Raw genomic sequence first — 26,374 nt, forward strand, 5'->3', positions numbered from 1 at the left:
GCAGGCGGGGGGGTGGTGACGCCGTGCCCCCCCCGCAGGTGCTGGGCAGCTCCCCGCAGCTGACGGGCATGGCTGCCCTGGCGGCCGCCGCCGCCGCCACGCAGAAGATCCCGCCCGCGGCGCCCGCGGTGCTGAGCGTGCCCCCCGGCGCCACCATCGTCAAGACGGTGGCCGTGACCCCCGGCACCCCCTCGCTGCCCCCCAGCGTCAAGGTGGCCTCGGCCCCCGTCATGGTGAGCCCCCGGCCCGGTGTGTCCCCCCATGTCCCATTATTCCTGTGTCACCGTGGCCTCATTGTCCCCGTACCCCGTATTGCACATCCCACACCTCCTATCCCACACCGCATATCCCATCCCCCATATCCCACACCCCATATCCCATGGAGTGGGATTGGGGACATGGAGGGACACGAGGACATGAGGGGGTCATTGGGGACATGGGGGGTTCATTGGGGACATGGGGGGACATTAGGATGTGGGGGGGTCATTGGGGACATGGGGGGTTCGTTGGGGACATGGGGGTTCATTGGGGACACGGGTTCATGGGGGACATGGGGTCATTGAGGAAATGGGGGGGTCATTGGGAACATGGGGGGTCACTGGGGACATGGGGTCATCCCATACCCCATATCCCACACCCCGTATCCCGTACCCCACACCCCATATCCCACGCCCCATATCCCATACCCCATATCCCACACCCCATATCCCACACCCCATATCCCACACCCCACACCCCACACCCCATATCCCACACCCCATATCCCACACCCCACATCCCACACCCCATATCCCACACCCCATATCCCACACCCCATATCCCACATCCCACACCCCATATCCCACACCCCATATCCCACACCCCATATCCCACACCCCATATCCCACACCCCACACCCCATATCCCACACCCCATATCCCACACCCCATATCCCACACCCCATATCCCACACCCCACATCCCACACCCATATCCCACACCCCATATCCCACACCCCACACCCCATATCCCACACCCCATATCCCACACCCCATATCCCACATCCCACACCCCACATCCCACACCCCATATCCCACACCCCATATCCCACACCCCATATCCCACACCCCATATCCCACATCCCGTATCCCGTACCCCACATCCCATATCCCACGCCCCATATCCCATACCCCATATCCCACACCCCATATCCCACACCCCATATCCCACATCCCACACCCCATATCCCACACCCCATATCCCACACCCCATATCCCACATCCCACACCCCATATCCCACACCCCATATCCCACACCCCATATCCCGTACCCCATATCCCACACCCCATATCCCACACCCCATATCCCACATCCCACACCCCATATCGCACACCCCATATCCCATCCCCCATATCCCACACCCCACATGCCACACCCCATATCTTGTATCCCACATCCTACATCCCATACCGCATGTGCCATACCCTATATCCCACATTCCACACCCCACATCGCACATCCCGTATTTTGTATGCTATACTCTATATCGCACCCCCCATACGCCCCATCTCATATCCCACCCCCCATATCGCGAACCCGACATCCCCTATTCTATGCCCCATACCCTATATCCCATACCCCACACCCCACACCCCATCCCCCATATCCCATCCCCCATATCCCATATCCCACACCCCATCCCCCATATCCCATCCCCCATATCCCATATCCCACACCCCATCCCCCATATCCCATCCCCCATATCCCATATCCCACACCCCATATCCCACACCCCATCCCCCGCACCCCGCACCCCGTATCCCCGCTCACCGCCCCCCCCGCAGGTGACCAACCCGGCCACGCGGATGCTGAAGTCGGCGGCGGCGCAGGTGGGGACGTCGGGGGGGGCCGCGGCCACCAACCCCCCCCCGGCGCGGCCCATCATCACGGTGCACAAGTCGGGCGCGGTGACGGTGGCGCAGCACCAGGCGCAGGTGGTGACCACGGTCGTGGGGGGGGTCACCAAGACCATCACCCTGGTCAAGAGCCCCATCTCCGTGCCGGGGGGCAGCGCCCTGGTGAGTGATCCCCCCCACACAGCACCCCAATGGCACATTGACCCCCCCCCACAGCACCCCAATGGCACCCTGACCCCCCCCACGGCACCCCAGTGACATACTGACCCCCCCACACAGCACCCCAATGGCACAGTCATCCCCTCCCAGCACCCCAATGCACATTGACCCCCCCCACAGCACCCCAATGGCACCCTGACCCTCCCCACAGCACCCCAATGGCATCCCGACCCCCTCCAGTAGCACCCCAATGGCACCCTGACCCCCCCCACAGCACCCCAATGGCACCCTGACCCCCCCCACGGCACCCCAATGCACATTGACCCCCCACAGCACCCCAATGGCACCCTGACCCCCCCCACGGCACCCCAATGGCACCCTGACCCCCCCCCAGGGCACCCTAATGGCACACTGACCCCCCCCCACGGCACCCCAATGGCACCCTGACCCCCCCCCACAGCACCCCAATGGCACATTGACCCCCCCCCCAGTGTCACCCCCTGCATGTGGGTGACACCCCAACATCACACCGCCTCCCCCCTCCATTAACACCCAGTGTGGGGTGACCCCCCCAAGACCTGGCTGGGGGGGTGCGGGGGACCTGGACAGCGGGTTTGGGGGCACCGGGGGGTGTTTTGGGGGGGCTCTGACCCCGCTGCCCCCCCAGATCTCCAACCTGGGCAAGGTGATGTCCGTGGTGCAGACGAAGCCGGTGCAGAGCTCGGCCGTCACCGGGCAGGCGTCCACCGGGCCCGTCACCCAGATCATACAGGTGACCCCCCCGGGCACCCTGACCCCCCCGGGGCACCCTGACCCCCCCGACACCCATGGGGCCCCCCCGGGGCACCCCCTTGTCCCCTTTAACCCCCCATGTCCCCCTTAACCCCCCATGTCCCCATTAACCCCCATGTCCCCATTAACCCCCCTGTCCCCCTTAACCCCATATCCTCATGAGCCTCCATGTCCCCCTTAACCCCCATGTCCCTTTAACACCCTGTCCCCCTTAACCCCCCTATCCCCATTAACCCCATGCCCCCATTAACCCCCCATGTCCCCCTTAACCCTGTGTCCCCCTTCACCCCCCATCCCCCTTAACCCCATGTCCCCCTTAACCCCATGTCCCCATTAACCCCCATGTCCCCATGAACCCTCCATGTCTCTATGAACCCCATACCCCGTTAACCCCATGTCCCCCCTAAACCCATGTCCCCCTTAACCCCATGTCCCCCTTACTCCCTGTCCCCCTTAACCCCATATCCCCATGAACCCCCATGTCCCATTAACCCAATGTCCCCATTAACCCCATATCCCCATTAACCCATGTGCCCCCTAAACCCATGTCCCCCTTAACCGCCATGTCCCCCTTCACCCCGTGTGCCCCTTAACCCCCCATGTCCCCCTTAACCCCCCCTGTCCCCATTAACCCCCATGTCCCCATTAACACCCTGTCCCCATTAACCCCCATGTCCCCATGAACCCCATGTCCCTATGAACCCCCCATGTCTCTATGAACCCCATATCCCCATTAAATCCATGTCCCCCCTAAACCCATGTTCCCTTTAACCCCATGTCCCCCTTAACCCCATGTCCCCCTTATGCCCTGTCCCCCTTAACCCCATATCCCTATGAACTCCTATGTCCCCCTTAACCCCCCATTTCCCCATTAACCCCCATGTCCTCATTAACCCCCATGTCCCCCTTCACCCCGTGTCCCCCTTGACCCCCATGTCCTCCTTTACCCCATGTCCCCCTTAACCACATATCCCCATTAACCCCTATGTCCCCCTTACCCCTCTGTCCCCCTTAACCCCCCATGTACCCCTTAATCCCCCTGTCCCCATTAACCCCATGTCCCCCTTAACCCCCCCTGTCCCCCTTAACCACATTTCCCCCTTAACCCCCATGTCCCCCTTAACCCCCCATGTCCCCCTTAACCCCCCATGTCCCCCTTAATCCCCTGTCCCCCTTAACCACATATCCCCATGAACCCCCATGTCCCCATTAACCCCATGTCCCCATGACCCCCCCATGTCTCTATGAACCCCATATCCCCATTAACCCCCCATGTCCCCATTTCCCCCCTGTCCCCCTTAACCCCCATGTCCCCCTTCACCCCTTGTCCCCCTTCACCCCATGTCCCCCTTCACCCCCGTCCCCCCTCACCGCCTGTCCCGCCGTGCCCCCCCTCAGACCAAGGGCCCGCTGCCGGCGGGGACCATCCTGAAGCTGGTGACGTCGGGGGACGGGAAGCCCACGACGCTGCTGAGCACGAGCCAGGCGGGCGCCGGCGCGGCCAAGCCCACGCTGCTGGGCATCAGCAGCGTGTCCCCCAGCACCACCAAGCCCGGCACCACCACCATCATCAAGACCATCCCCATGTCGGCCATCATCACCCAGGCCGGGGCCACGGGTGAGCGCCCCACGTCCCCCTGGGGACACCGTCACATCCCCCCCCCCCCCGAGCGGCACTTAACGGGGTCCCCCCCCCTCCCTCAGGTGTCACCAGCAGCCCCGGTATCAAGTCCCCCATCACCATCATCACCACCAAGGTGATGACTTCAGGCACCGGGACCCCGGCCAAGATCATCACCGCTGTCCCCAAGCTGGCCAGCGGGCACGGCCAGCAAGGGGTGACACAGGTAAAGGGGGGGGGGACACGGCCATGGGGACCCCCCGTCACCCCCTGTGTGTGTGTGTGTCCCTTGGGACCCCCCCATCACCCTCTATGTCTGTGTGTGTGTGTCCTGAGACCCCCCCATCACCCCCTATGTGTGTGTATGTATCCCTTGAGACCCCCCCATCACCCTTTATGTGTGTGTGTGTCCTGAGACCCCCCCATTGCCCTCTATGCGTGTGTGTCCCCCCCCGAGCCCCCCCATCACTCTATGTGCGTGTGTGTGTCCCCTGAGCCCCCCATCGCCCCCTATGTGTGTGTGTGTGTCCCTTGGGACCCCCCCATCACCCTCTGAGCCCCCCCATCACTCTCTATGTGTGTGTGTGTGTGTCCCCTGGGCCCCCCCCATCACCCTCTGAGCCCCCCCATTGCCCTCTGAGACCCCCCCATCGCCCTTTATGTGTGTGTGTATGTCCCTTGGGACCCCCCCATCAACCTCTATGTGTGTGTGTGTGTGTGTGTGTGTCCTGAGCCCCCCCCATCACCCTCTGAGCCCCCCCATCACCCCCTATGTGCCCCCCCCAGGTTGTCCTCAAGGGCGCCCCGGGGCAGCCGGGCACCATCCTGCGCACGGTCCCCATGGGGGGGGTCCGCCTGGTGACACCCGTCACCGTCTCTGCCGTCAAGCCCACGGTCACCACGCTGGTGGTGAAGGGCACCACCGGTGAGTGCCGCAGCCCCACATCCCCCCCTCCCCCCCCCCAGCCATCACCGTGCCCCCCAGCCCCACAGCGACCCCCCCTTTGTGCCCCCTCAGGTGTCACCACGCTGGGCACGGTGACGGGGACGGTGTCCACCAGCCTGGCCGGCGCGGGCGGGCACAGCGCCACGGCGTCTCTCGCCACCCCCATCACGACGCTGGGGACTATCGCGACGCTGTCGAGCCAGGTGCTCAACCCCGCCGCCATCACCGTGTCCGCGGCGCAGAGCACGGTGACGGCCACCGGCGCGCTCGGCACCCCCACCATCACCATGCAGGTGGGGGCCCAGCGGGGCAGGGGGGGGGCCTGGGCCACCCATAGGACCCTCTGGGCCACCACCGGGCACCACGGAGCTGGGCACCGGGCGATGGGGACAGGGGTGGCAGTGGGGGGGCCCTGGGTGGCAATGGGGGATCCTTGGGTCACCCTATGGGGTCCCTGGGTGGCAGTGGGGGTTCTCTGGGTCACTCTGTGGGGTCCCTGGGTGGCAATGGGGGGTCCCTGAGTCATCTATGGGGTCCTTGGGTGGCAATGGGGGGTCTCTGGGTGGCAATGGGGAATCCATGGGTCACACTATGGGGTCCCTGGGTGGCAATGGGGGACCCCTGGGTCACTCTTTGGGGTCCCTGGGTGGCAATGGGGGTCCCTGGGTCACTCTTTGGGGTCCCTGGGTGGCAATGGGGGTCCCTGGGTCACACTATGGGGTCCCTGGGTGGCAATGGGGGACCCCTGGGTCACTCTTTGGGGTCCCTGGGTGGCAATGGGGGGTCCCTGGGTCACACTATGGGGTCCCTGGGTGGCAATGGGGGTCCCTGAGTGGCAATGGGGAGTCTCTGGGTCACTCTTTGGGGTCCTTGGGTGGCAATGGGGTGTCCCTGGGTCATCTCTGGGGTCCTTGGGTGGCAATGGGGGGGTCTCTGGGTCACACTATGGGGTCCCTGCATGGCAATGGGGTGTCCTTGGGTGGCAGTGGGGGGTCCCTGAGTGGCAATGGGGGGTCCCTGGGTCACACTATGGGGTCCTTGGGTGGCAATGGGGGGGTCTCTGGGTCACTCTTTGAGTTCGCTGAGTGGCAATGGGGGGTCCTTGGGTGGCAATGGGGGGTCCTTGGGTCACACTATGGGGTCCCTGGGTGGCAATGGGGGGTCTCCTGGTGGCAGTGAGGGGTCCCTGGGTAACACTATGGGGTCCTTGGGCGGCAATGGGGCAATCCCTGGCTCACTCTTTGGGGTCCTTGGGTGGCAATGGGAGGTCCCTGGGTCACACTGGGGGGGGGGTCCCTGTGTGCCCATGGGGTGCCCCATAGCGACCGTGTCCCCGTCGCCCCCAGCCCATGGCCCAGCCCACCCAAGTGACGCTGATCACGGCCCCCGGGGGGGGGGGTTGAGGCGCAGCCGGTGCCCGACCTGCCCGTGTCCATCCTGGCGTCACCCACGGCCGAGCAACCGGCACCCGCCGGCACCGAGCCCGACCCCGGCACCGTCACCCTCGTGTGCTCCAACCCCCCCTGCGAGACCCATGAGACCGGCACCACCAACACGGCCACCACCACCATGGCCACGGGGCCCTGCTCTAACCCTCCTTGTGAGACCCACGAGACGGGGACAACCAACACGGCCACCACCACCATGGCCACGGGACCCTGCTCTAACCCTCCATGTGAGACCCATGAGACCGGCACCACCAACACGGCCACCACCACCATGGCCACGGGACCCTGCTCTAACCCTCCATGTGAGACCCATGAGACTGGTACCACCAACACCGTGACCACCACAGCGTCCCGGCTCTGCTCCAACCCTCCTTGTGAGACCCACGAGACGGGGACAACCAACACGGCCACCACCACCATGGCCACGGGGCCCTGCTCCAACCCTCCCTGTGAGATGGGAACGACCACCACGGCCACCACCAGCACCACCATGGTCACGGCGTCACAACCATGTTCCAACCCACCCTGTGAGACCCATGAGACCGGCACCACCAACACCGTGACCACCACAGCGTCCCGGCTCTGCTCCAACCCTCCATGTGAGACCCATGAGACGGGGACAACCAACACGGCCACCACCACCATGGCCACGGGACCCTGCTCCAACCCTCCTTGTGAGACCCACGAGACGGGGACAACCAACACCGTGACCACCACAGCGTCCCGGCTCTGCTCCAACCCTCCATGTGAGACCCATGAGACCGGCACCACCAACACGGCCACCACCACCATGGCCACCGCGTCCCAGCCCTGCTCCAACCCCCCCTGCGAGACCCACGAGACGGGCACCACCACCACGGCCACCACCACCACGGTGGCGCCGGGGCCCTGCTCCAACCCCCCCTGCGAGGTGCACAACACCGGCACCACCAACACGGCCACCACCACCATGGCCACCGCGTCCCAACCCTGCGAGACCCGCGACACGGGGACAACCGGCACCACCGCCACCAGCAGCAGCCCCGGCTCCCCCCCCCTGGTGCCACCACCACCACCACGGTGACAGTGACAATGACCGAGGGGCCCCCCCCGGCTGCTCCAACCCCCCCTGTGAGACCCATGAGACGGGGACGACCCCCACGGCCACCACGGTCACCGCCACCATCGGCACCAACCCAGGTGACACCGGCACCGCGGAGGGGGGGACACACACACACAACCCCCCACAGGGGGTGGCACCGTGTCACCAACTCACCTCTGTGTGTGTCCCCCCCATAGAGCCCCCCCCAGCGGCCGCCAATGGACAAGGGGAGCCGGAGCCCCCCCCCGCCCCGGGTGAGGGGCCCCCCCCCCGGCACCCCCAGCCCCGGGCCCAGCACCGCGGGGACCCCCCAGCCCCGCGCCGTCACCAACGTCACCGCGGCCACACCGGTGCCAGCGCCCGCCCTGCCGGTGAGGGGGGGCCGGGGGCACTATGGGGGGGCCTGGGGGGCACTGGGGGGCATTAATGGGCGGGGGGGGGGACATTAAGGTCTATAGAGTTGTATGGGGGGGTATTAAGGTCTATAGAGCTCTATGGGGGGGCATTAAGGTCTGGGGGGGCACATTGGGGATGGAGGTGGGGGGGTCATAGAGGACTATGGGGGGATCCTTAAGGTCTATAGGGCTCTATGGGAAGGCATTAAGGTCTATAGGGTTTTATGGGGGGGGCATTAAGGTCAGGGGGGGCACATTGGGGATGGAGGTGGGGGGGTCATAGAGGACCATGGGGGGGATCATTAAGGTCTATAGGGCTCTATGGGGGGGCATTAGGGTCTATAGAGTTCTAGGGAGGGGCATTAAGGCCTGGGGGGGCACGTTGGGGATGGAGGTGGGGGGGTCATAGAGGACTATGGCAGGGCCATTAAGGTGTGTAGGGCTCTATGGGGGGGCATTAAGGTGTATAGAGCTCTGGGGGGGAGCATTAAGGTCTATAGGGTTTTATGGGGGGGCATTAAGGTCGGGGGGGCACATTGGGAATGGAGGTGGGGGGGTCATAGAGGACCATGGGGGCATCATTAAGGTCTATAGGGCTCTATGTGGGGGGGGGGCCCATCCACCTCCCTTTAACCTCCTCTTCCCCCCCCCTTCAGAGCATCTCCTCGCTGACGGAGCCCCCCCCGGCACCCCCGGACCCCCCCAGCACCGCCAGTACCAGCATCACCCCCCCCTCCACCACCACCGCCCCCCCCCACCACCACCAGCACCAGCAGCGGGGACCCCCCCCAGGACCCCCCCCCTCAGCACCCCCAGCTCCCCCCCCCCCCAGCGCCGCGCCGCCCCCCCCCGGGCTCGCCGGAGCCTTTGGCCGTGGTGGTGCTGCCGGCGGGGGCCGGGGCCGAGAGCGGCGGCGCGGGGGGGGCGGCGGCGGCGGCGGCGCTGCCCCCGGAGCTGATGGCGGAGGCGCCGCTGGGGGCCGCGGGGGGGGCGGCGCCGGCGCTGGTGGTCACCGGGCTCACCCCCGAGGAGCTGGCGGTGACGGCGGCGGCGGAGGCGGCGGCGGCGGCCGCGGCCACCGAGGAGGCGCAGGCGCAGGCCCAGGCGCAGGCGCTCGCCATCCAGGCCGTGCTGCAGGCCGCGCAGCACGCCGTCATGGGTCAGCGCGGGACAGGGGGGCGCTGTGGGGCTGTGGGGACATAGGGTTACTATGGAGATATGGGGACATGGGGGCGCTATGGGGGTATGGGGGCGCTATGGGGACATGAGGGTGCTACGGGGACATGGGGGCGCTATGGGGCTGTGGGGACATGGGGACTGTGGGGGGATATGGGGCTATGGGGGGGATATGGGGGTGTGGGGTATAGAATATGGGATGTGGGGACATGAGGACACCATGGGGACTGTGTGGGGATATGGGGGCGCTATGGGGCTATGGGGACACAGTGGGGATATGGGAAAATGGGATATGGGGATATGGGGACATCAGGGGGATATGGGGACATCAGGGGAATATGGGGACATGGGGGCTCTATGGGGATGTGGGGATGTCAGGGGGCTATGGGGACACAGGGACTGTGTGGGGATATGGGGGCGCTATGGGGATATGGGGTATAGAATATGGGATATGGGGACATGGGGACACCATGGGGATATGGGGACATGGGGTTACTATGGAGATATGGGGATATGGGGGCTCTATGGGGTCATGGGGGCGCTATGGGGATATGGGGACATCAGGGGGATATGGGGACATGGGGCTACTATGGGGATATGGGACACCATAGGGACGTGGGGGCACTATGGGGATATGGGATATAGAATATGGGACATGGGGACACCATGGGGATATGGGGACACTGTGGAAATACGGGGATATGGGGTATAGAATATGGGTTATGGGGACATGGGGTTACTATGGGGACATGGGGGCACTATGGGGATATGGGGACACCATGGGGATATGGGGACATCAGGGGGATATGGGGACATGGGGGTGCTATGGGGGTATGGGGACATGGGGTTACTATGGGGATATGGGGACTGTGTGGGGATATGGGGACACAGTGGGGATATGGGGATATGGGACACCATAGGGACATGGAGGCGCTATGGGGACATGGGGACACAGTGGGGCTATGGGGATATGGGGTATAGAATATGGGATACGGGGCCATGGGGACAACATGGGGACACTATGGGCATATGGGATATGGGGGTATGGGGACACTATGGGGATAGGGGGAGATGGGCTATGGGCTATGGGGCCACCCTGGGGCCATGGGGGGCTCAGGCCGTCCTGGCCGAGCAGCAGCGCGGTGCCCCCGGGGCGGCTCGTGGGCGCGGTGGGTTCGTGTCCGTGGCTGCTGTGGGTCCATCTCCCCCCGTGTCCCCCCGTGTCCCCCCAGGCACGGCAGAGCCCCTGGACAGCAGCGCGGAGCCGGGGGGGGCCCCCCCTGAGCTGGGGGTGCCCGAGGGGCCGGGGGGGCCCATCCCCATCGTGCTGACTCAGCAGGACCTGGCGGCGCTGGTGCAGCAGCAGCAGCAGCAGCAGCAGCTCGAGGCCGCCCCCCCCGGCACCCCCCCGGCCCCTGCGCCCCCCCCGGCCCCCCCCCAGCTCCCCACCGAGGCCTTGGCCCCCGCTGACAGCCTCAACGACCCCCCCGGCACCGACAGCAACGGGCTGGCCGAGGTGGGGGCCGCGAGCGGAGCCCCCGGCGATGGTGAGGAGCAGGGGATGGAGGGGGTCCCACTGACCCCCATTGACCCCCACTGACCCCTATTGATCCCCATTGACTCCCATTGATCCCCATTGACCCCCATTGATCCCCATTGATCCCCATTGACTCCCATTGACCCCATTGATCCCCATTGACCCCCATTGATCCCCATTGACCCCCATTGACCCCCATTGATCCCCATTGACTCCCATTGACCCCATTGATCCCCATTGACCCCCATTGATCCCCATTGACCCCCATTGACGCCCATTGATCCCCATTGACTCCCATTGACCCCATTGACCCCCATTGACCCCCATTGATCCCCATTGACTCCCATTGACCCCCATTGACGCCCATTGATCCCCATTGACTCCCATTGACCCCATTGACCCCCATTGACCCCCATTGATCCCCATTGACTCCCATTGACCCCCATTGATCCCCATTGATCCCCATTGACGCCCATTGACCCCCATTGATCCCCATTGATCCCCATTGACTCCCATTGATCCCCATTGAACCCCATTGATCCCCATTGACTCCCATTGACCCCCATTGACCCCCATTGACCCCCATTGACTCCCATTGACTCCTATTGTTGTGTGTCCCCCCCAGGCCTGGCCCCCCCCAGCGCCTTCGTGCCCCCCCCGCCCGTGGTGGGCACCAGCCCGGCCAAGCTGCAGGCGGCCGCAGCCCTGGCGGAGGTGGCCAATGGCATCGAGAGCGGCCCCGCGGTGAGAGGGGGCTCAGGGTACTTGTGGGGCGCTATGGGGCGGTTGTGGGTCGCTATGGGGTGGTTGTGGGTCACTTTGGGGTGGTTGTGGGGCGCTATGGGGTGGTTGTGGGTCACTATGGGGCGGTTGTGGGTCACTATGGGGTGGTTGTGGGTCACTATGGGGTGATTATGGGTCATAAAGGGCAGTTGTGGGTCACTATGGGGAAGCTATGGGGCAGTTACAGGTCACTATGGGGTGTTCTGAGGCAGTTATGGGTCCCTATGGGTCACTCTGGGGCAGTTATGGGTCACTCTGAGACAGTTATGGGTCGCTCTGAGGCAGTTATGGGGTCGCTCTGGGGCAGTTGTGGGTCGCTGTGGGGCAGTTAGGGTCACTGTAGGGCAGCTGTGGGTCGCTGTGGGTCACCGTGTGTCGCTGTGGGGCAGTTGTGGGTCACTGTGGGGCAGTTGTGGGTCGCTGTGGGGCAGTTAGGGTCACTGTGGGGCAGTTAGGGGTCACTGTGGGGCAGTTATGGGTCACTGTGGGGCAGTTACAGGTCGCTGTGGGGCAGTTACGGGACACTGTGGGGCAGTTGTGGGTTGCTGGGGGGTGGTTAGGGCTCACTGTGGGGCAGTTCTGCGTCGCTGTGGGGCAGTTAGGATCACTGTGGGGCAGTTGTGGGTCGCTGTGGGGCAGTTAGGATCACTGTGGGGCAGTTAGGATCACTGTGGGGCAGTAACGGGTCACCGTGGGGCAGTTAGGGCTCACTGTGGGGCAGTTGTGGGTCACCGTGTGTCGCTGTGGGGCAGTTCTGGGTCGCTGTGGGGCAGTTAGGATCACTGTGGGGCAGTTGTGGGTCGCTGTGGGTCACTGTGGGTCGCTGTGGGTCACCGTGGGTCGCTGTGGGTCTCTGGGGGTGCAGAAGCCGGAGCCGCCCCCCCCGAAGGCGCTGCTCAAGAAGGAGAACCAATGGTTCGACGTCGGCGTCATCAAAGGCACCTCCATGATGGTGACACACTACTTCCTGCCCCCCGAGGACGCGCCCCCCCCCGACGTGAGTGGCCCCACAGCGCCCCACAGCGCCCCACAGCGCCCCACAGTGCCCCACAGCGCCTGGGGCCTGCCCCGGGCCCCTCAGTGGCTTCCTCATGGGGGTCTTGGTGGCCCTCATGGGAGCCCGATGGGCCTGGGTGGCCCCATGGATGTGCTGTGTCCATCTGGTGGCCCCTGTGGGTGCCCCCGTGGGTGCCCCCGTGGGTGTCTATGGGTATCCCTATGGGTGTCTCTATGGGTGGCCCCTGTGGGTGTCTGTGGGTATCCCTGTGGGTGTTTCTGTGGGTATTTCCATGGAGTGTCCCCATGGGTGCCCCTATGGGTGTCCCTCACACTGTCCCTGGGGGTGTTTCTATGTGTGTCTCTATGGGTGTCCCTGTGGGTGTCTGTGTGTGTCTATGGGTGCCCCTATGGGTGTCCCTATGCGTGTCTATAGGTGGCTCTATGGATGTCTATGGCTGTCCCTATGGGTGCCCCTGTGGGTGTCTATGGGTGCTATGGGTGTCTATGGGTGCCCCTATGTGAGTCCCTATGTGTGTCTATGGGTGCTATGGGTGTTTATGGGTGCCCCTATGTGTGTCTATGGCTGGCTGTATGGGTGCCCCTATGGGTGTCTATGGGTGCTATTGGTGTTTATGAGTGTCCGTATGGGTGCCTCAATGTGTGTCCCTGTGTGTGTCTATGGGTGCTCTGTGTGCCCCTATGAGTGCCCCTATGTGTGTGTATGAGTGCCCCTATGGGTGCTCTGGGTGCCCCTCTGGGTGCTCTAGGTGCCCCTATGTGTGTCTATGGGTGCCCCCATGGTGCTGTGTGTGCCCCTGTGGGTGCCCCATGTGTGTCTGTGGGTGCCCCACGGGTGCTGTGTGCCCCCTGGGTGCCCCATGTGTGTCTGTGTGTGCCCCTATGGGTGCTCTGGGTGCCCCCATGTGTGTCTGTGGCTGTCTGTATGGGTGCTCCTATGGGTGTCTATGGGTGCCTCTATGTGTGTCCCTGTGTGTGTCTATGGGTGCTCTGTGTGCCCCTATGAGTGCCCCTATGTGTGTGTATGAGTGCCCCCATGGGTACTCTGGGTGCCCCTATGGGTGCTCTGGGTGCCCCTATGTGTGTCTATGGGTGCCCCATGTGTGTCTATGTGTGCCCCTATGGGTGCTCTGGGTGCCCCTATGTGTGTCTATGGGTGCCCCATGTGTGTCTATGTGTGCCCCTATGGGTGCTCTGGGTGCCCCATGTGTGTCTGTGGGTGCCCCACGGGTGCCGTGTGCCCCCTGGGTGCCCCATGTGTGTCTGTGGGTGCCCCTAGGGGTACTCTGGGTGCCCCCATGTGTGTCTGTGGGTGCCTCCATGTGTGTCTGTGGGTGCCTCCATGGGTGCTGTGGGTGCCCCATGTGTGTCTATGTGTGCCCCTATGGGTGCTCTGGGTGCCACATGTGTGTCTGTGGGTGCCCCACGGGTGCCGCGTGCCCCCTGGGTGCCCCATGTGTGTCCGTGTGGGGCAGGACGAGGCCGGGGGGGTCCCGGACCATTCCCAGCTCCGGCGCCAGGAGCTGCAGCCGGGCACCGCCTACAAGTTCCGCGTGGCCGGGGTGAACGTCTGCGGCCGCGGCGCCTTCTCCGAGCTGGCGGCCTTCAAAACCTGCCTGCCCGGCTACCCCGGCGCGCCCTGCGCCATCCGCATCAGCAAGGTACCGCCGCGCCGGGCCCACCGCGGGACCCACGGCCTGACCCACAGCCTGACCCACAGCCGGGCCCACGGCCGGGCCCACGGCCTGCCCCATAGCCTGACCCACAGCCTGTCCCACAGCCTGCCCTATAGCCTGAGCCACAGCCTGACCCACAGCCTGACCCACGGCCTGACCCATAGCCAGACCCACAGCCTGACCCACAGCCTGACCCACAGCCTGACCCACAGCCTGACCCATAGCCAGACCCACAGCCTGACCCACAGCCTGCCCTATAGCCTGACCCACAGCCTGACCCACAGCCTGCCCTATAGCCTGACCCACAGCCTGACCCACGGCCGGGCCCAAAGCGGGACCCACGGCCTGCCCCATAGCCAGACCCACAGCCTGCCCCACAGCCTGCCCCACAGCCGGACCTACAGCGGGACCCACAGCCTGACCCATAGCCAGACCCACAGCCTGACCCACAGCCTGACCCATAGCCAGACCCACAGCCTGCCCCACGGCCAGGCCCACAGCAGGACCCACAGCCTGCCCTATAGCCTGACCCACAGCCTGACCCATAGCGGGACCCATAGCGTGCCTCACAGCCTGCCCCACGGCCAGACCCACAGCCTGCCCCACAGCCTGCCCCACGGCTGGCCCCATAGCGTGCCCCACGGCTGGACCCACAGCCTGCCCCACAGCCTGCCCCATAGCGGGACCCATAGTGTGCCCCGCAGCCGGACCCACGGCCGGACCCATAGCATGCCCCACGGCCTGCCCTATAGCCTGACCCACAGCCTGACCCACAGCCTGCCCCACGGCCGGACCCACGGCCACACCCACAGCCTGCCCCATGGCGGGACCCATAGTGTGACCCACAGCATGACCCATAGCGTGACCCATAGCATGACCCATAGTGTGACCCACAGCCTGACCCATAGCATGACCCATAGTGTGACCCACAGCCTGCCCCATAGCCTGCCCCATAGTGTGACCTACAGCTACAACCAACCCCCAGAATCACAAAGCCCCAAACATGTCCCTGTCCCCTGTGTCCCCCCTCACCCCACACCCTCTATATGCCCCCATACCCCCCCATATCCCCCCATGTCCCCCACCCCCCATACCCCCCCATATGCCCCCATACCCCCCACCCCCCCATGTCCCCCACCCCCCATACCCCCCCATATCCCCCATACCCCCCACCCCCCCATGTCCCCCATACCCCCCATACCCCCACACCGCCCATACCCCCCACACCCCCCCATGCCCCCCATACCCACCCCCCGCCCCGTGTCCCCGCAGAGCCCGGACGGGGCGCACCTCACGTGGGAGCCGCCGTCGGTGACGTCCGGGCGCATCCTGGAGTACTCGGTGTACCTGGCGATCGCGGGGGGCGCGGGGGGCGCGGCCGAGCCGCGGGGGGGCTCCGGCTCCGGCTCCGGCGCCGCGGGGGGGGGCCCGGCCCCTCTCGCCTTCATGCGGGTCTATTGCGGGCCCAGCCCCTCCTGCCTGGTCCCCGCCGGCAGCTTGGCCACGGCGCACATCGACCACAGCACCAAACCCGCCATCATCTTCCGCATCGCCGCCCGCAACGACAAGGGCTACGGGCCCGCCACGCAGGTGCGGTGGCTGCAGGGTGAGTGCCGGAGGGCTGCCCCACACGTGTGGGGCTGGGTATGGGGCTGGGTGCTGGTATGGGTTCCATCAAGGACAAGGGCTACGGGCCCGCCACGCAGGTGCGGTGGCTGCAGGGTGAGTGCCGGGGGGCTGCCCCACACGTGTGGGGCTGGGTATGGGGCTGGGTGCTGGTATGGGTTCCATCAAGGACAAGGGCTACGGGCCTGCCATACAGGCTGCAGGGTGAGTATGGGGGCTATGGGGCTGCCCCACACGTGTGGGGCTGGGCATGGGGCTGGGTACTGGTGTGGGTTCATCAAGGGTTCATTCAAGGACAAGGACTATGGGTCTACCACACAGGCTGCAGGGTGAGTATGGGGCCTATGGGGCTGCCCCACACGTATGGGGCTGGGTACTCGTATGGGTTCCACCAAGGACAAGGGCTACAGGCCTGCCACACAGGTGCAGTGGCTGCAGGGTGAGTGCAGGGCACCTATGGGGCTGCCCCACATGTGTGGGGCTGGGCATGGGGCTGGGTACTCGTATGGGTTCCATCAAGGTCAAGGGCTACGGGCCTGCCATACAGGCTGCAGGGTGAGTATGGGGGCTATGGGGCTGCCCCACACGTGTGGGGCTGGGCATGGGGCTGGGTACTGGTGTGGGTTCATCAAGGGGTTCATTCAAGGACAAGGACTATGGGTCTACCACACAGGCTGCAGGGTGAGTATGGGGGCTTATGGGGCTGCCCCACATGTATGGGGCTGGGAACTCGTATGGGTTCCATCAAGGACAAGGGCTACGGGCCTGCCATACAGGCTGCAGGGTGAGTATGGGGGCTATGGGGCTGCCCCACACGTATGGGGCTGCCCCACACGTGTGGGGCTGGGTACTCGTATGGGTTCCACCAAGGACAAGGACTACAGGCCTGCCATACAGGTGCAGTGGCTGCAGGGTGAGTGCAGGGCACCTATGGGGCTGCCCCACATGTATGGGGCTGCCCCACATGTGTGGGGCTGGGTATGGGGCTGGGTACTGGTTATGGGTTCCATCAAGGACAAGGGCTACGGGCCTGCCATGCAGGCTGCAGGGCGAGTATGGGGGCTATGGGGCTGCCCCACATATGTGGGGCTGGGTACAAGGGGGTGGGAGCATCACCACGGGCATGGGTCCCACCAAGGAGAAGGGACATGGCCACAACATGTGGGGCTGGTGGCGGTGAGCCGAGATGTGGGGCTGGATGTGGGGCCAGACATAGGGACTCCGTTCTGGGGGCTGCAGCTCTTACTGTGACGGGACTTGTGGGGCTGCCCCATATGTGGGGGTCCCATTGAGGCTGTGGGGCGGGATGTTCCCCCCCCCCCATCACCCCCCACATCCCGCCTCTGCCCCACAGAGTCCAGCAAGGACGGAGCCGGGGCCAAACCCGCCAGCAAGCGCCCACTGTCTTCCCCTGACCTGTGAGTGGGGCCGGGGGGGATCTATGGGGCTGGGGAGGATCTATGGGGCTGGGGGGGATCTATGGGGCAGTGGGGGTGATCTGTGGGGCTAGGGTGGATCTATGGGGCTGGGAGGGATCTATGGGGCTGGGGGGATCTGTGGGGCCAAGGGGGATCTATGGGGATGGGAGGTGCTATGGGGGTGTTTATGGGGCCAACGGGGAATCTATGAGGCTGGGGAGGAATCTATGAGGCTGGGGGGGATCTATGGGGCTGGGGGGGATCTATGGGGCTGGGGGGGATCTGTGGGGCTGGGGAGGATCTGTGGGGCTGGGGGGGATCTATGGGGCCGGGGGGAATCTATGGACCTGGGGAGGATCTATGGGGCCATGGGGTATCTATGGGGCTGGAGGGAATCTATGGGGCTCGGGGGTGCTATGGGGGTGTTTATGGGGCTGGGTTGGGGCGCTGGGGGCCTTGCTGTGGGGCAGGAGAAATGGGCCTGGCCACACCGTGGGATGTGTGGGGCAGGGCTATGGGGCAGCCCCACATCTCTTCCCTCCCACCCCCCAGGAAATCCGCTCCAAAGAAGCCGAAGGCCGACGGGCAGTGAAGGACCCCGCGGGCCCCCGCCCCATAGCGGGGGGGGGGAGGGGCCGGAGGCCGCTGTGGGGCTCAGGCTCCGCTATGGGGCAGGAGGGGGGGAGGGGCGGGGGGGGCTTTTTTTACCTGTTGCGGTTGCTGGATGAAGTTTTGTACTCGCTGCCCCTCCCCCCCCCCGGCCCCCCTGTACAGACCCCCCGGGGGCCGCTATGGGGCAGCCATGGGGCGCTATGGGGCAGCCCAGCCCCCCCCCCAGTGTATTATAGTGTATTGGGGGCCCCTCCCCCCCCCGTAACTGTCGTTTTTGTGCTATTTTGAGAATTAAAAGACATTTTTTTGGAGAAAAAAACGGGGAGTTTGGTTGGGGGGGGGAGGGGCGGGGGGGGCACTTGTGGGGCTGGGGGGGGGCGGTCCCGGCCCTCTGTGCCCCACACTTGTGGGGCTGGAGGCAGGAGGAGGGCGATGGGGGGGGCTCTGTGGGGCTGGGGCGTTCCTCGCGCTGGGCCATGGGGCTGAGGGGGGGCAATGGGGCGCCCCATAGTGTGAGCTGCGGCCGTGGGGCGACGTTTGGACCCCAATTCCCTCGATTTTATCCCAATTTCCCCACATTTTCCCCAATTTTCCCAATTTTTCCCCATTTCCCCCAAGTTTCTTTTAATTTTTTCCCAATTTTCCCATTTTCCCCAAGTTTCTCCCAATTTTTCCCATTTTTCCAAATTTTTCACATTTTCTCTGATTTCCCCCCAATTTTCTCCATTTTTCCCCATTTTTCCCCATTTCCCCAATTTTCTCCAAATTTTTCTCAATTTTCTCCCAATTTTCTTAATTTTTTCCCATTTTTCCTGATTTTTCCCCATTTTCCCCAATTTTCTTCCAATTTTCTCCCAATTTTTCCCATTTTCTCCCAATTTTCCCCAATTTTTTCCATTTTCCCCATTTTCCCAATTTTTTCCCATTTCCCCGATTTTTTCCCATTTCCCCAATTTTCTTCCAATTTTCTCCAAATTTTTCTCAATTTTCTCCCAATTTTCTCCATTTTTCCCCATTTCCCCAGTTTTCTTCCAATTTTCTTCCATTTTTCCCCATTTTTCCCAATTTTCCCCTTTTTTCCCGATTTTTTCCCATTTCTCCCAATTTTCTTCCAATTTTCTCTCAGTTTTTCTCACTTTTTCCCATTTTCTCCCAATTTTCCCCATTTTTCCCCATCCCCCCCGCCCTCTCTCAAGATGGCGCCACCGCCGCCTTCACACGTCCCTTCCGCCCTCCCCGCTCAGCCCCGCGCATGCGCAGCTCGCCCCGCCGCCGCCGCGGCTGTTCCCTCCCACTTTCCCCCCCCCCTCGCGGCTGTTCCGCCGCTCTCCTCCTCCCCCCGCCGCACACGCGCCGCTGTTCCCTCCCTCTCCCTCTCCTCCCCCTCCCCTTTCCGTGGCTGTTCCACCCCGCGCCGCTCCCCCCCCCGCCGCGCTGCGTCGCCCCGAGCCCGCAGGATGGAGATGCTCAACCAGGTGGGACCCCCCCAAACCGGGACCCCCCCCAAACCGGGACCCCCCCACAGGGACCCCCCCATAGACAACCCCCATAGACACCCCCCAGCCCCACACATCCCCCCCCCAGCCGCAAAACGGGGTCGCTGCGACCCCCCTGGGGGGGGCGGGGGGGGAATGGGGGGAGTCCCCAATGAATGGGGTCATTTGGAGGGGGGGGGAATTGAATGGGGGGGTACCCGGATTAGGGGGGGGCACCTTCATTTTGGGTCTGGGGGGGTGAATTGAATTGAATGGGGGTGAATTGGGGGGGGGCTATTTGAATGGGGGGGAAAGGGATTTTGGGGGGGGAGTGTTTGCCCTTGGGGGGGGGGGAAAGTACCGCAGCATCCGGGGGGGGCCGGGGGGGGGGGATGAATGATGCAGCAATAAGGGGGGGGGGGCGGTTTATGACGTCAGCATCGCATCACATGTGAGGTCACAGGCTTCAGCCCCCCCCCCCCCCCCCGCACTGACCTTGGGGGGTCACGCTTGGGGTGTCCCCCCCCCCCATCCTCTGACCCCCCCTCCCCATAACCCCCCCCCAGTTGGTGGCCCGGGGCCAGTTCCGGGTCCTGAAGGAGCCCCTCGGCTTCATCAAGGTGCTGGAGTGGGTGAGTGACCCCCATAGACCCCCCCATAGCTCCCCTATAGCCTCATATACACCCCGGACCCCCCCATACCCCCCAATCCATCCAGGTCCCCCCCATTCCCCTCCTAACCCCCCCATAGACACCTTCTGACCCCCATATCCCCCCCCCGAACCCCCCTCCAGCACCCCCCGACTCTCATATACACCCTCTAGAGCCCCCCCATCCCCCCCCCCCAGAGCCCCATATACACCCCAGACCCCCCCATAGCTCCCCCTATAGCCCCTATATACATCCTTTGGACCCCCCCCATAGACACCACAGACCCCCTATAAACCCCCAGAGCCCCCCGTAACCCCCCCAGAGCCCCATACATCCCCCACGACCCCCATAGAGCCCCATATAACCCCTCTAGAGCGCCATATAGCCCCCCCATAGCCCCCTATAGCCCCATATATCCACCTATAGCCACTCCCCCCCATCTGGGCCACCTGCCTTAAGCTGGGATTATCCCGGGGACACGGGGGGTGACCCGGGGGGGTTATAGGGGGGTTATATGGGGCTCTATGGGGCTTAGGGGGTTATATGGAGCTCTATGGGCGTTATACGGGGCTCTATGGGGGGTTATGGGGCTATATGGGGTTCCGGGGGGGTTCTAGGGGGATTATATGGGGCTCTATGGGGGTTATGGGGTTATATGGAGCTCTATGGGCGTTATATGGGGCTCTGTGGGGGGGTTATAGGGCTATATGGCGTTCCGGGGGGGCTATAGGGGGATTACATGGGGCTCTATGGGGGTTATGGGGTTATATGGAGCTCTATGGGAGGTTATATAGGGCCCTATGGGGGTTTATGTGGCTCTATGGGGGGTTATGGGGCTCTATGGGAGTTACGGGGCTTTATGGGGGGTTATATGGGGGTTATGGGGCTCTATGGGGGGGTTATGGGGCTCTATGGGGCTCCGGGGGGGGTTATAGGGGGGTTATATGGCGGGGTTATGGAGTTATATGGAGCTCTGTGGGGGTTACAGAGCCCTATGGGGGGTTATGGGGCTCTATGGGGGGTTATGGGGCTCTATGGGGCTCTATGGGGGGGTCTGTGTGTGTCCCCCCCCCCCAGGTCTTCTCCATCTTCGCCTTCGCCACGTGCGGGGGGTACTCGGGGTCCCTGGAGCTGAGCGTGGAGTGTCCCCCCCCCAACCGCAGCGCCCCCGACATCGCCGTCACCTTCGGATACCCCTTCCGGTGGGGCCGGGGGGGCCATGGGGGGCCATGGGGGGCTATGGGGGGCTATGGGGGGCTATGGGGGGGTTTGGGGGGGGGGCTGTGGGGGGCTATAGACTCCTGAAGGGCGCCTTGGGGGGGGCTGTGGATCCCATGGGGGTGGTCCTGGGGGGAGCTATGGGGGGGCTATGGGGGAGTGGACCCCATGGGGACCCCAATAGGTGACACTGGTGATGCTGGGGACCCCATAGACAACACTTGGGGGCCCAATGCCCCCCATAGATGTTAGTTGGGGGCCATAGACCCCCACAGCCGGCAATGGGGGGGCCATGGACCCCTATAGCTGACAATGGGGGGGGCCATAAACCCCCATAGCTGATGATGGGGGTGCCGGGGACCCCCATAGCTGACAATGGGGGTTCCAATGAGCCCCATAGATGTCAATTGGGGGCCATAGACCCCCACAGCCGGCAATGGGGGGGCCATGGACCCCTACAGATGACAATAGGGGGGCCATAGACCCCCATAGCTGATGATGGGGATGCCGGGGACCCCAATAACCGGCAATGGGGGTTCCAATGAGCCCCATAGATGTCAATGGGGGGCCATAGAGCCCCATAGCCTCCAATGGGGGGGCCATGGGCCCCTATAGCTGACAATGGGGGGCCATAGACCCCCATAGCTGATGATGGGGATGCCGGGGACCCCCATAGCCAGCAATGGGGGTTACAATGCACCCTATAGATGTCAGTTGGGGGCCATAGACCCCCATATCCGGCAATGGGGAGGCGATGGACCCCCATAGCTGACAATGGGTGGGCCGTAGACCCCCATAGCTGATGATGGGGGGGCTATAGACCCCCATAGCTGACAATGGGTGGGCCGTAGACCCCCATAGCTGATGATGGGGGGGCCATAGACCCCCATAGGTGACAATGGGGATGCCGGGGACCCCCACAGCCGGCAATGGGGGGGCCATGGACCCCCATAGGTGACAATGGGGATGCCGGGGACCCCCACAGCCGGCAATGGGGGGGCCATGGACCCCCATGGCCGGTACCAGCGGTGCCGCCGCCCCCCCCCAGGCTGCACCAGGTGTACTTCGAGGCGCCGTCGTGCGCGGGGGGGCCCCCGGAGCGCGTGTTCCTGCTCGGGGACTTCTCCTCGGCCGCGCAGTTCTTCGTCGCCGTCGGCGTCGGCGCGTTCCTGAGCGCGGGGGCGGCGCTGGGCGGGTACCTGGGGCTGCCCCGCGCCTTCGGGCCGGGCGCGCGCGGGCCCCGCGTCGTGAGTGCGGCGGGGGGGGGGGGGGGGATGGGGGTCATGGGGGTCTATGGGGCGCTATGGGGGGGGATGGGTTATGGGGGGCTATGGGGGAGATGGGTTATGGGGGGGATGGGGGCTATGGGGGGGATGGGGGACATGGGTTATGGGGGGGATGGGGGCTATGGGGGGGATGGGGGGACATGGGTTATGGGGGGGATGGGGGCTATGGGGGGATGGGGGAGATGAGTTATGGGGGGGGATGGGGGCTATGGGGTCTATGGGGGGCTATGGGGGGAGATGGGTTATGGGGGGGATGGGGGCTATGGGGGGGATGGGGGAGATGAGTTATGGGGGGGGATGGGGGCTATGGGGGGATGGGGGAGATGAGTTATGGGGGGGGATGGGGGCTATGGGGGGATGGGGGAGATGGGTTATGGGGGGGATGGGGGCTATGGGGGGGTGGGTTATGGGGGGGGATGGGGGCTATGGGGGCTGTGGGGGGAGATAGGTTATGGGGGGGCTATGGGGGGCTATGGGGGGGGTGGGTTATGGGGGGATGGGGGCTATGGGGGCTATGGGGGAGGATGGGCTACGGGGGGGATGGGGGCTATGGGGGGCTATGGAGGGAGATGGGTTATGGGGGGGATGGGGGCTATGGGGGGGGTGGGTTATGGGGGGGATGGGGGCTATGGGGGCTATGGGGGGGGATGGGTTATGGGGGGATGGGGGCTATGGGGGGCTATGGGGGGAGATGGGTTATGGGGGGGATGGGGGCTATGGGGGGGGATGGGTTATGGGGGGGATGGGGGCTATGGGGGCTGTGGGGGGGGATGGGTTATGGGGGGGATGGGGGCTATGGGGGGCTATGGGGGGCTATGGGGAGAGATGGGTTATGGGGGGGATGGGGGGCTATGGGGGGAGATGGGTTATGGGGGGCATGGGGGGCTATGGGGGGAGACGGGTTATGGGGGGGATGGGGGGCTATGGCTGGTGATGGGGGGTAATGGGGGTGGTGGGAGCAATGGGGGGTGAAGGGTTATGGGGGGTTACGGGAGTGGTGGGGGCTATGGGGGGTTATAGGGGGTGATGGGGGGTGAAGGGGGTGATGGGGGTTACAAGGGACATGAGGGACACGGAGGGGCTTATGGGGGGATGTGATGGGTTGGGAAGGGGAGTATTGGGGGGCACTGAGGTGGGGGGATGGGGGGTGATGGGGTGGGGGGTTGGGGTATCTGCAATGGGGGGGAATGGGGGTGATGGGTGATGGGTTTGGGGGGGTTTGGAGGACCCATTGCCCCCCATGACCCCCCCCCCCCCCCGCCCCACTGCAGGACTTGGGGGTCACGGCGGCCTTGGCCTTCCTGTGGCTGGTGGCGTCGTGCGCGTGGGCGGCCGCGCTGGCCGGGGTGAAGGCGGCGACGGCGCCCGCGGGGGTCCTGGCGCAGATCAGCGCGTGCCGGCGCAGCGGGGTGCGCTGCCGCCCGCAGGGGGCGCCCCGCACCTCGGGCCTCAACACCTCGGTGGTGAGTGAGCGCCTCCCCCCACCCCCCCCCACCTGCCCCCCACAGCGGCGGGGTCCAGCACACCACACCCCCTGTTATAGCGCCCCCTGGTGGGCTGGAGGAACAGGTCCCCATTGTGCCCCCTTGTGGGCTGGAGGAACATGTTCCCATTGCGACCCCTGGTGGGCTGGAGGAACAGGTCCCCATTGCGCCCCCTGGTGGGCTGGGGGAACATGTTCCCATTGCGACCCCTGGTGGAGTGGAGGAACAGATCCCCATTGCGCCCCCTTGTGGGCTGGAGGAACAGGTCCCCATTGCGCCCCCTTGTGGGCTGGAGGGACAGGTCTCCATGGCGCCACCTTGTGATCTGGAGGAACAGGTCCCCATTGCGCCCCCTTGTGGGCTGGAGTAACAGATCCCTATAGTGCCCCCTTGAGGCCTGGAGGAACAGATCCCCATAGCGCTCCCTTGTGGCCTGGAGCAACCATTGCCCCGCCCTGCCCCATAGACCCCTGCTGCCCCATAGCGCCCCCATGTCCAATAGCTCCCCCAACACCCCGTAGCCACCCCAAACCCCCAGCCCCCCACATTCCCCCTCTGCCCCCCCCAGGTCTTCGGCTTCCTCAACCTGGTGCTCTGGACGGGGAACATCTGGTTCGTCTTCAAGGAGACGGGCTGGGGGGGCCTCGGGGCACGTCCCCCCCCCCCCCGGGGTCCCCGAGAAGGCGCCTGCCCCCGAGGGGGGGTTCGGGCAGCCCGAAGGGGGGTACGGGCAGCCCGCGGGGGGCTACGGACAGCCTGGGGGGGGCTACCAGCCCGACTACGGCCAGGGGGGGTACGGCCCCCCCGAAGGGGGCTACGGCCAAGGGGCCCCCACCTCCTTCGCCAACCAGATGTAGGGTGAGTGGGGCGAGGGGGCGGTGAGGGGGGTCATGGGGGCAGTTTGGGGGTGCCCCATGGGGGGCTTGGGGAGGGCAGGGTGGCCCTTGGGCGGTGGTTATGGGTGGGGAGGCCTGGGGTGACACTTGGGGGGCAGGGGGAGCAGTTCGGGGCTGTCCCATGGGGGGTCAGTTGGGGGGCAGTGGCATGGGATGGCCCTTGGGGGCTAATTGTGGGGCAAAAAGAGGTAGTTGGGGGGTGCCCCATGGGAGGGTTGGGGGCACTGGGGCCCTTTGGGGGGCTCATGGGGTGGGAGGGGTTGGGGGTCACTTTAGGGGTGCCCCATGGGGGATATGGGGTGCCCTATAGGGGTTTAGAGGCAATCGGGGGGGTCCCTATGGAGGGGGTGTATGTGAAGGTCACTTTGGGGGTGCCCATAGGGCTAGTTGGGGGGGTTGGGGACACGTTGGGGGTGCCATGGGGGGGTTTATGGGGGGGTTCGGTCCACCCCTCCAGCAGGGGGCGCGCTGCTGAACACGCTCTTCCCCCACAGGTCCTCCCCCGCAGCAGGGGGCGCTGTGCCGAGGAGCCGCCCTGGGCGGCACCCACCGGGGGCGGGGCCAGGGGATGGGCCCCGCCCCCTTTTGCGCGGGGGGCGTGGCCGTGCCGTGGGTGGGGCCTGAGCCTGCCCCACAGCCTGCCCCATAGCTCTGTGGCCCCATAGCACCACCCTATAGGCCACCCCATAGCCCTGCCCCATAGCGCTGCCCCATAGCCCCACTGTGCCCCACGGCCGTGCCCTGCCAAATCCCCCCTTGCCCCCCCCCGGCCGTGCCTCCCCTCCCCCCCCATGTCTGTCTTGTGCCGTGATCGTGACGTTTCGGGGGCCCCCGGCTGCCCCCCAAGTGTGGGGCAGGACTGGGGGGGTGGGTGGGGGCTGAGCCCCCATCGGCCCCACGGAGGGAATAAAGATGACGGTGAAACCGCCCGTGATTGCCTCCTCCTTGCGACCCACATCTATGGGGCATACCCCAATGTGTGCACCCCATGGCTGCCCCACACCACCCGGAGAGGGAGGGAAACCGACGTTTGAGCCCCACATCTATGTGGCAGACATCACCATCCAGGCCCCACGGCTGCCCCACATCTATGGGGTGGGGAGAACCAGCATCTGAGCCCCACATCTATGGGGCTGCCCCACAACTACGGGGCTGCCCCACTGCGGAAATGTCTTGGGGGGGAG

At 65.0% G+C, this 26,374-nt stretch overlaps 2 protein-coding genes across 2 annotated transcripts in view; both read left to right on the plus strand.

The window, feature by feature from the left end:
* The window catches only part of HCFC1 (host cell factor C1), a 37,272-nt gene extending 18,773 nt beyond the window's left edge, over positions 1 to 18,499 (plus strand). The window contains 20 exon segments of the mRNA XM_030474263.1: positions 39 to 233; positions 1,823 to 2,056; positions 2,721 to 2,825; positions 4,244 to 4,463; positions 4,550 to 4,692; positions 5,253 to 5,391; positions 5,485 to 5,705; positions 6,759 to 6,800; positions 6,802 to 7,820; positions 7,927 to 8,092; positions 8,139 to 8,312; positions 8,993 to 9,050; positions 9,262 to 9,495; positions 10,745 to 11,059; positions 11,675 to 11,793; positions 12,698 to 12,829; positions 14,325 to 14,510; positions 15,798 to 16,131; positions 17,506 to 17,569; positions 18,122 to 18,499. Of these exon segments, the coding sequence (XP_030330123.1) occupies positions 39 to 233; positions 1,823 to 2,056; positions 2,721 to 2,825; positions 4,244 to 4,463; positions 4,550 to 4,692; positions 5,253 to 5,391; positions 5,485 to 5,705; positions 6,759 to 6,800; positions 6,802 to 7,820; positions 7,927 to 8,092; positions 8,139 to 8,312; positions 8,993 to 9,050; positions 9,262 to 9,495; positions 10,745 to 11,059; positions 11,675 to 11,793; positions 12,698 to 12,829; positions 14,325 to 14,510; positions 15,798 to 16,131; positions 17,506 to 17,569; positions 18,122 to 18,161 (4,140 nt within the window). The 3' untranslated portion in view covers positions 18,162 to 18,499.
* Positions 18,500 to 19,560: 1,061 nt separating this feature from the next.
* LOC115602860 (synaptophysin-like) lies at positions 19,561 to 25,773 on the plus strand. The gene is given in 8 exon segments (XM_030474292.1): positions 19,561 to 19,656; positions 20,223 to 20,288; positions 21,384 to 21,508; positions 22,573 to 22,771; positions 24,082 to 24,273; positions 24,863 to 24,931; positions 24,933 to 25,152; positions 25,685 to 25,773. Coding segments are annotated over 7 exon segments (888 nt in total). The 5' UTR covers positions 19,561 to 19,638; the 3' UTR covers position 25,152; positions 25,685 to 25,773.
* Positions 25,774 to 26,374: the final 601 nt, after the last annotated feature.

Source organism: Strigops habroptila, unplaced genomic scaffold (assembly GCF_004027225.2).
Source record: "Strigops habroptila isolate Jane unplaced genomic scaffold, bStrHab1.2.pri NW_022045577.1_ctg1, whole genome shotgun sequence".
NCBI lineage: Eukaryota > Metazoa > Chordata > Aves > Psittaciformes > Psittacidae > Strigops > Strigops habroptila.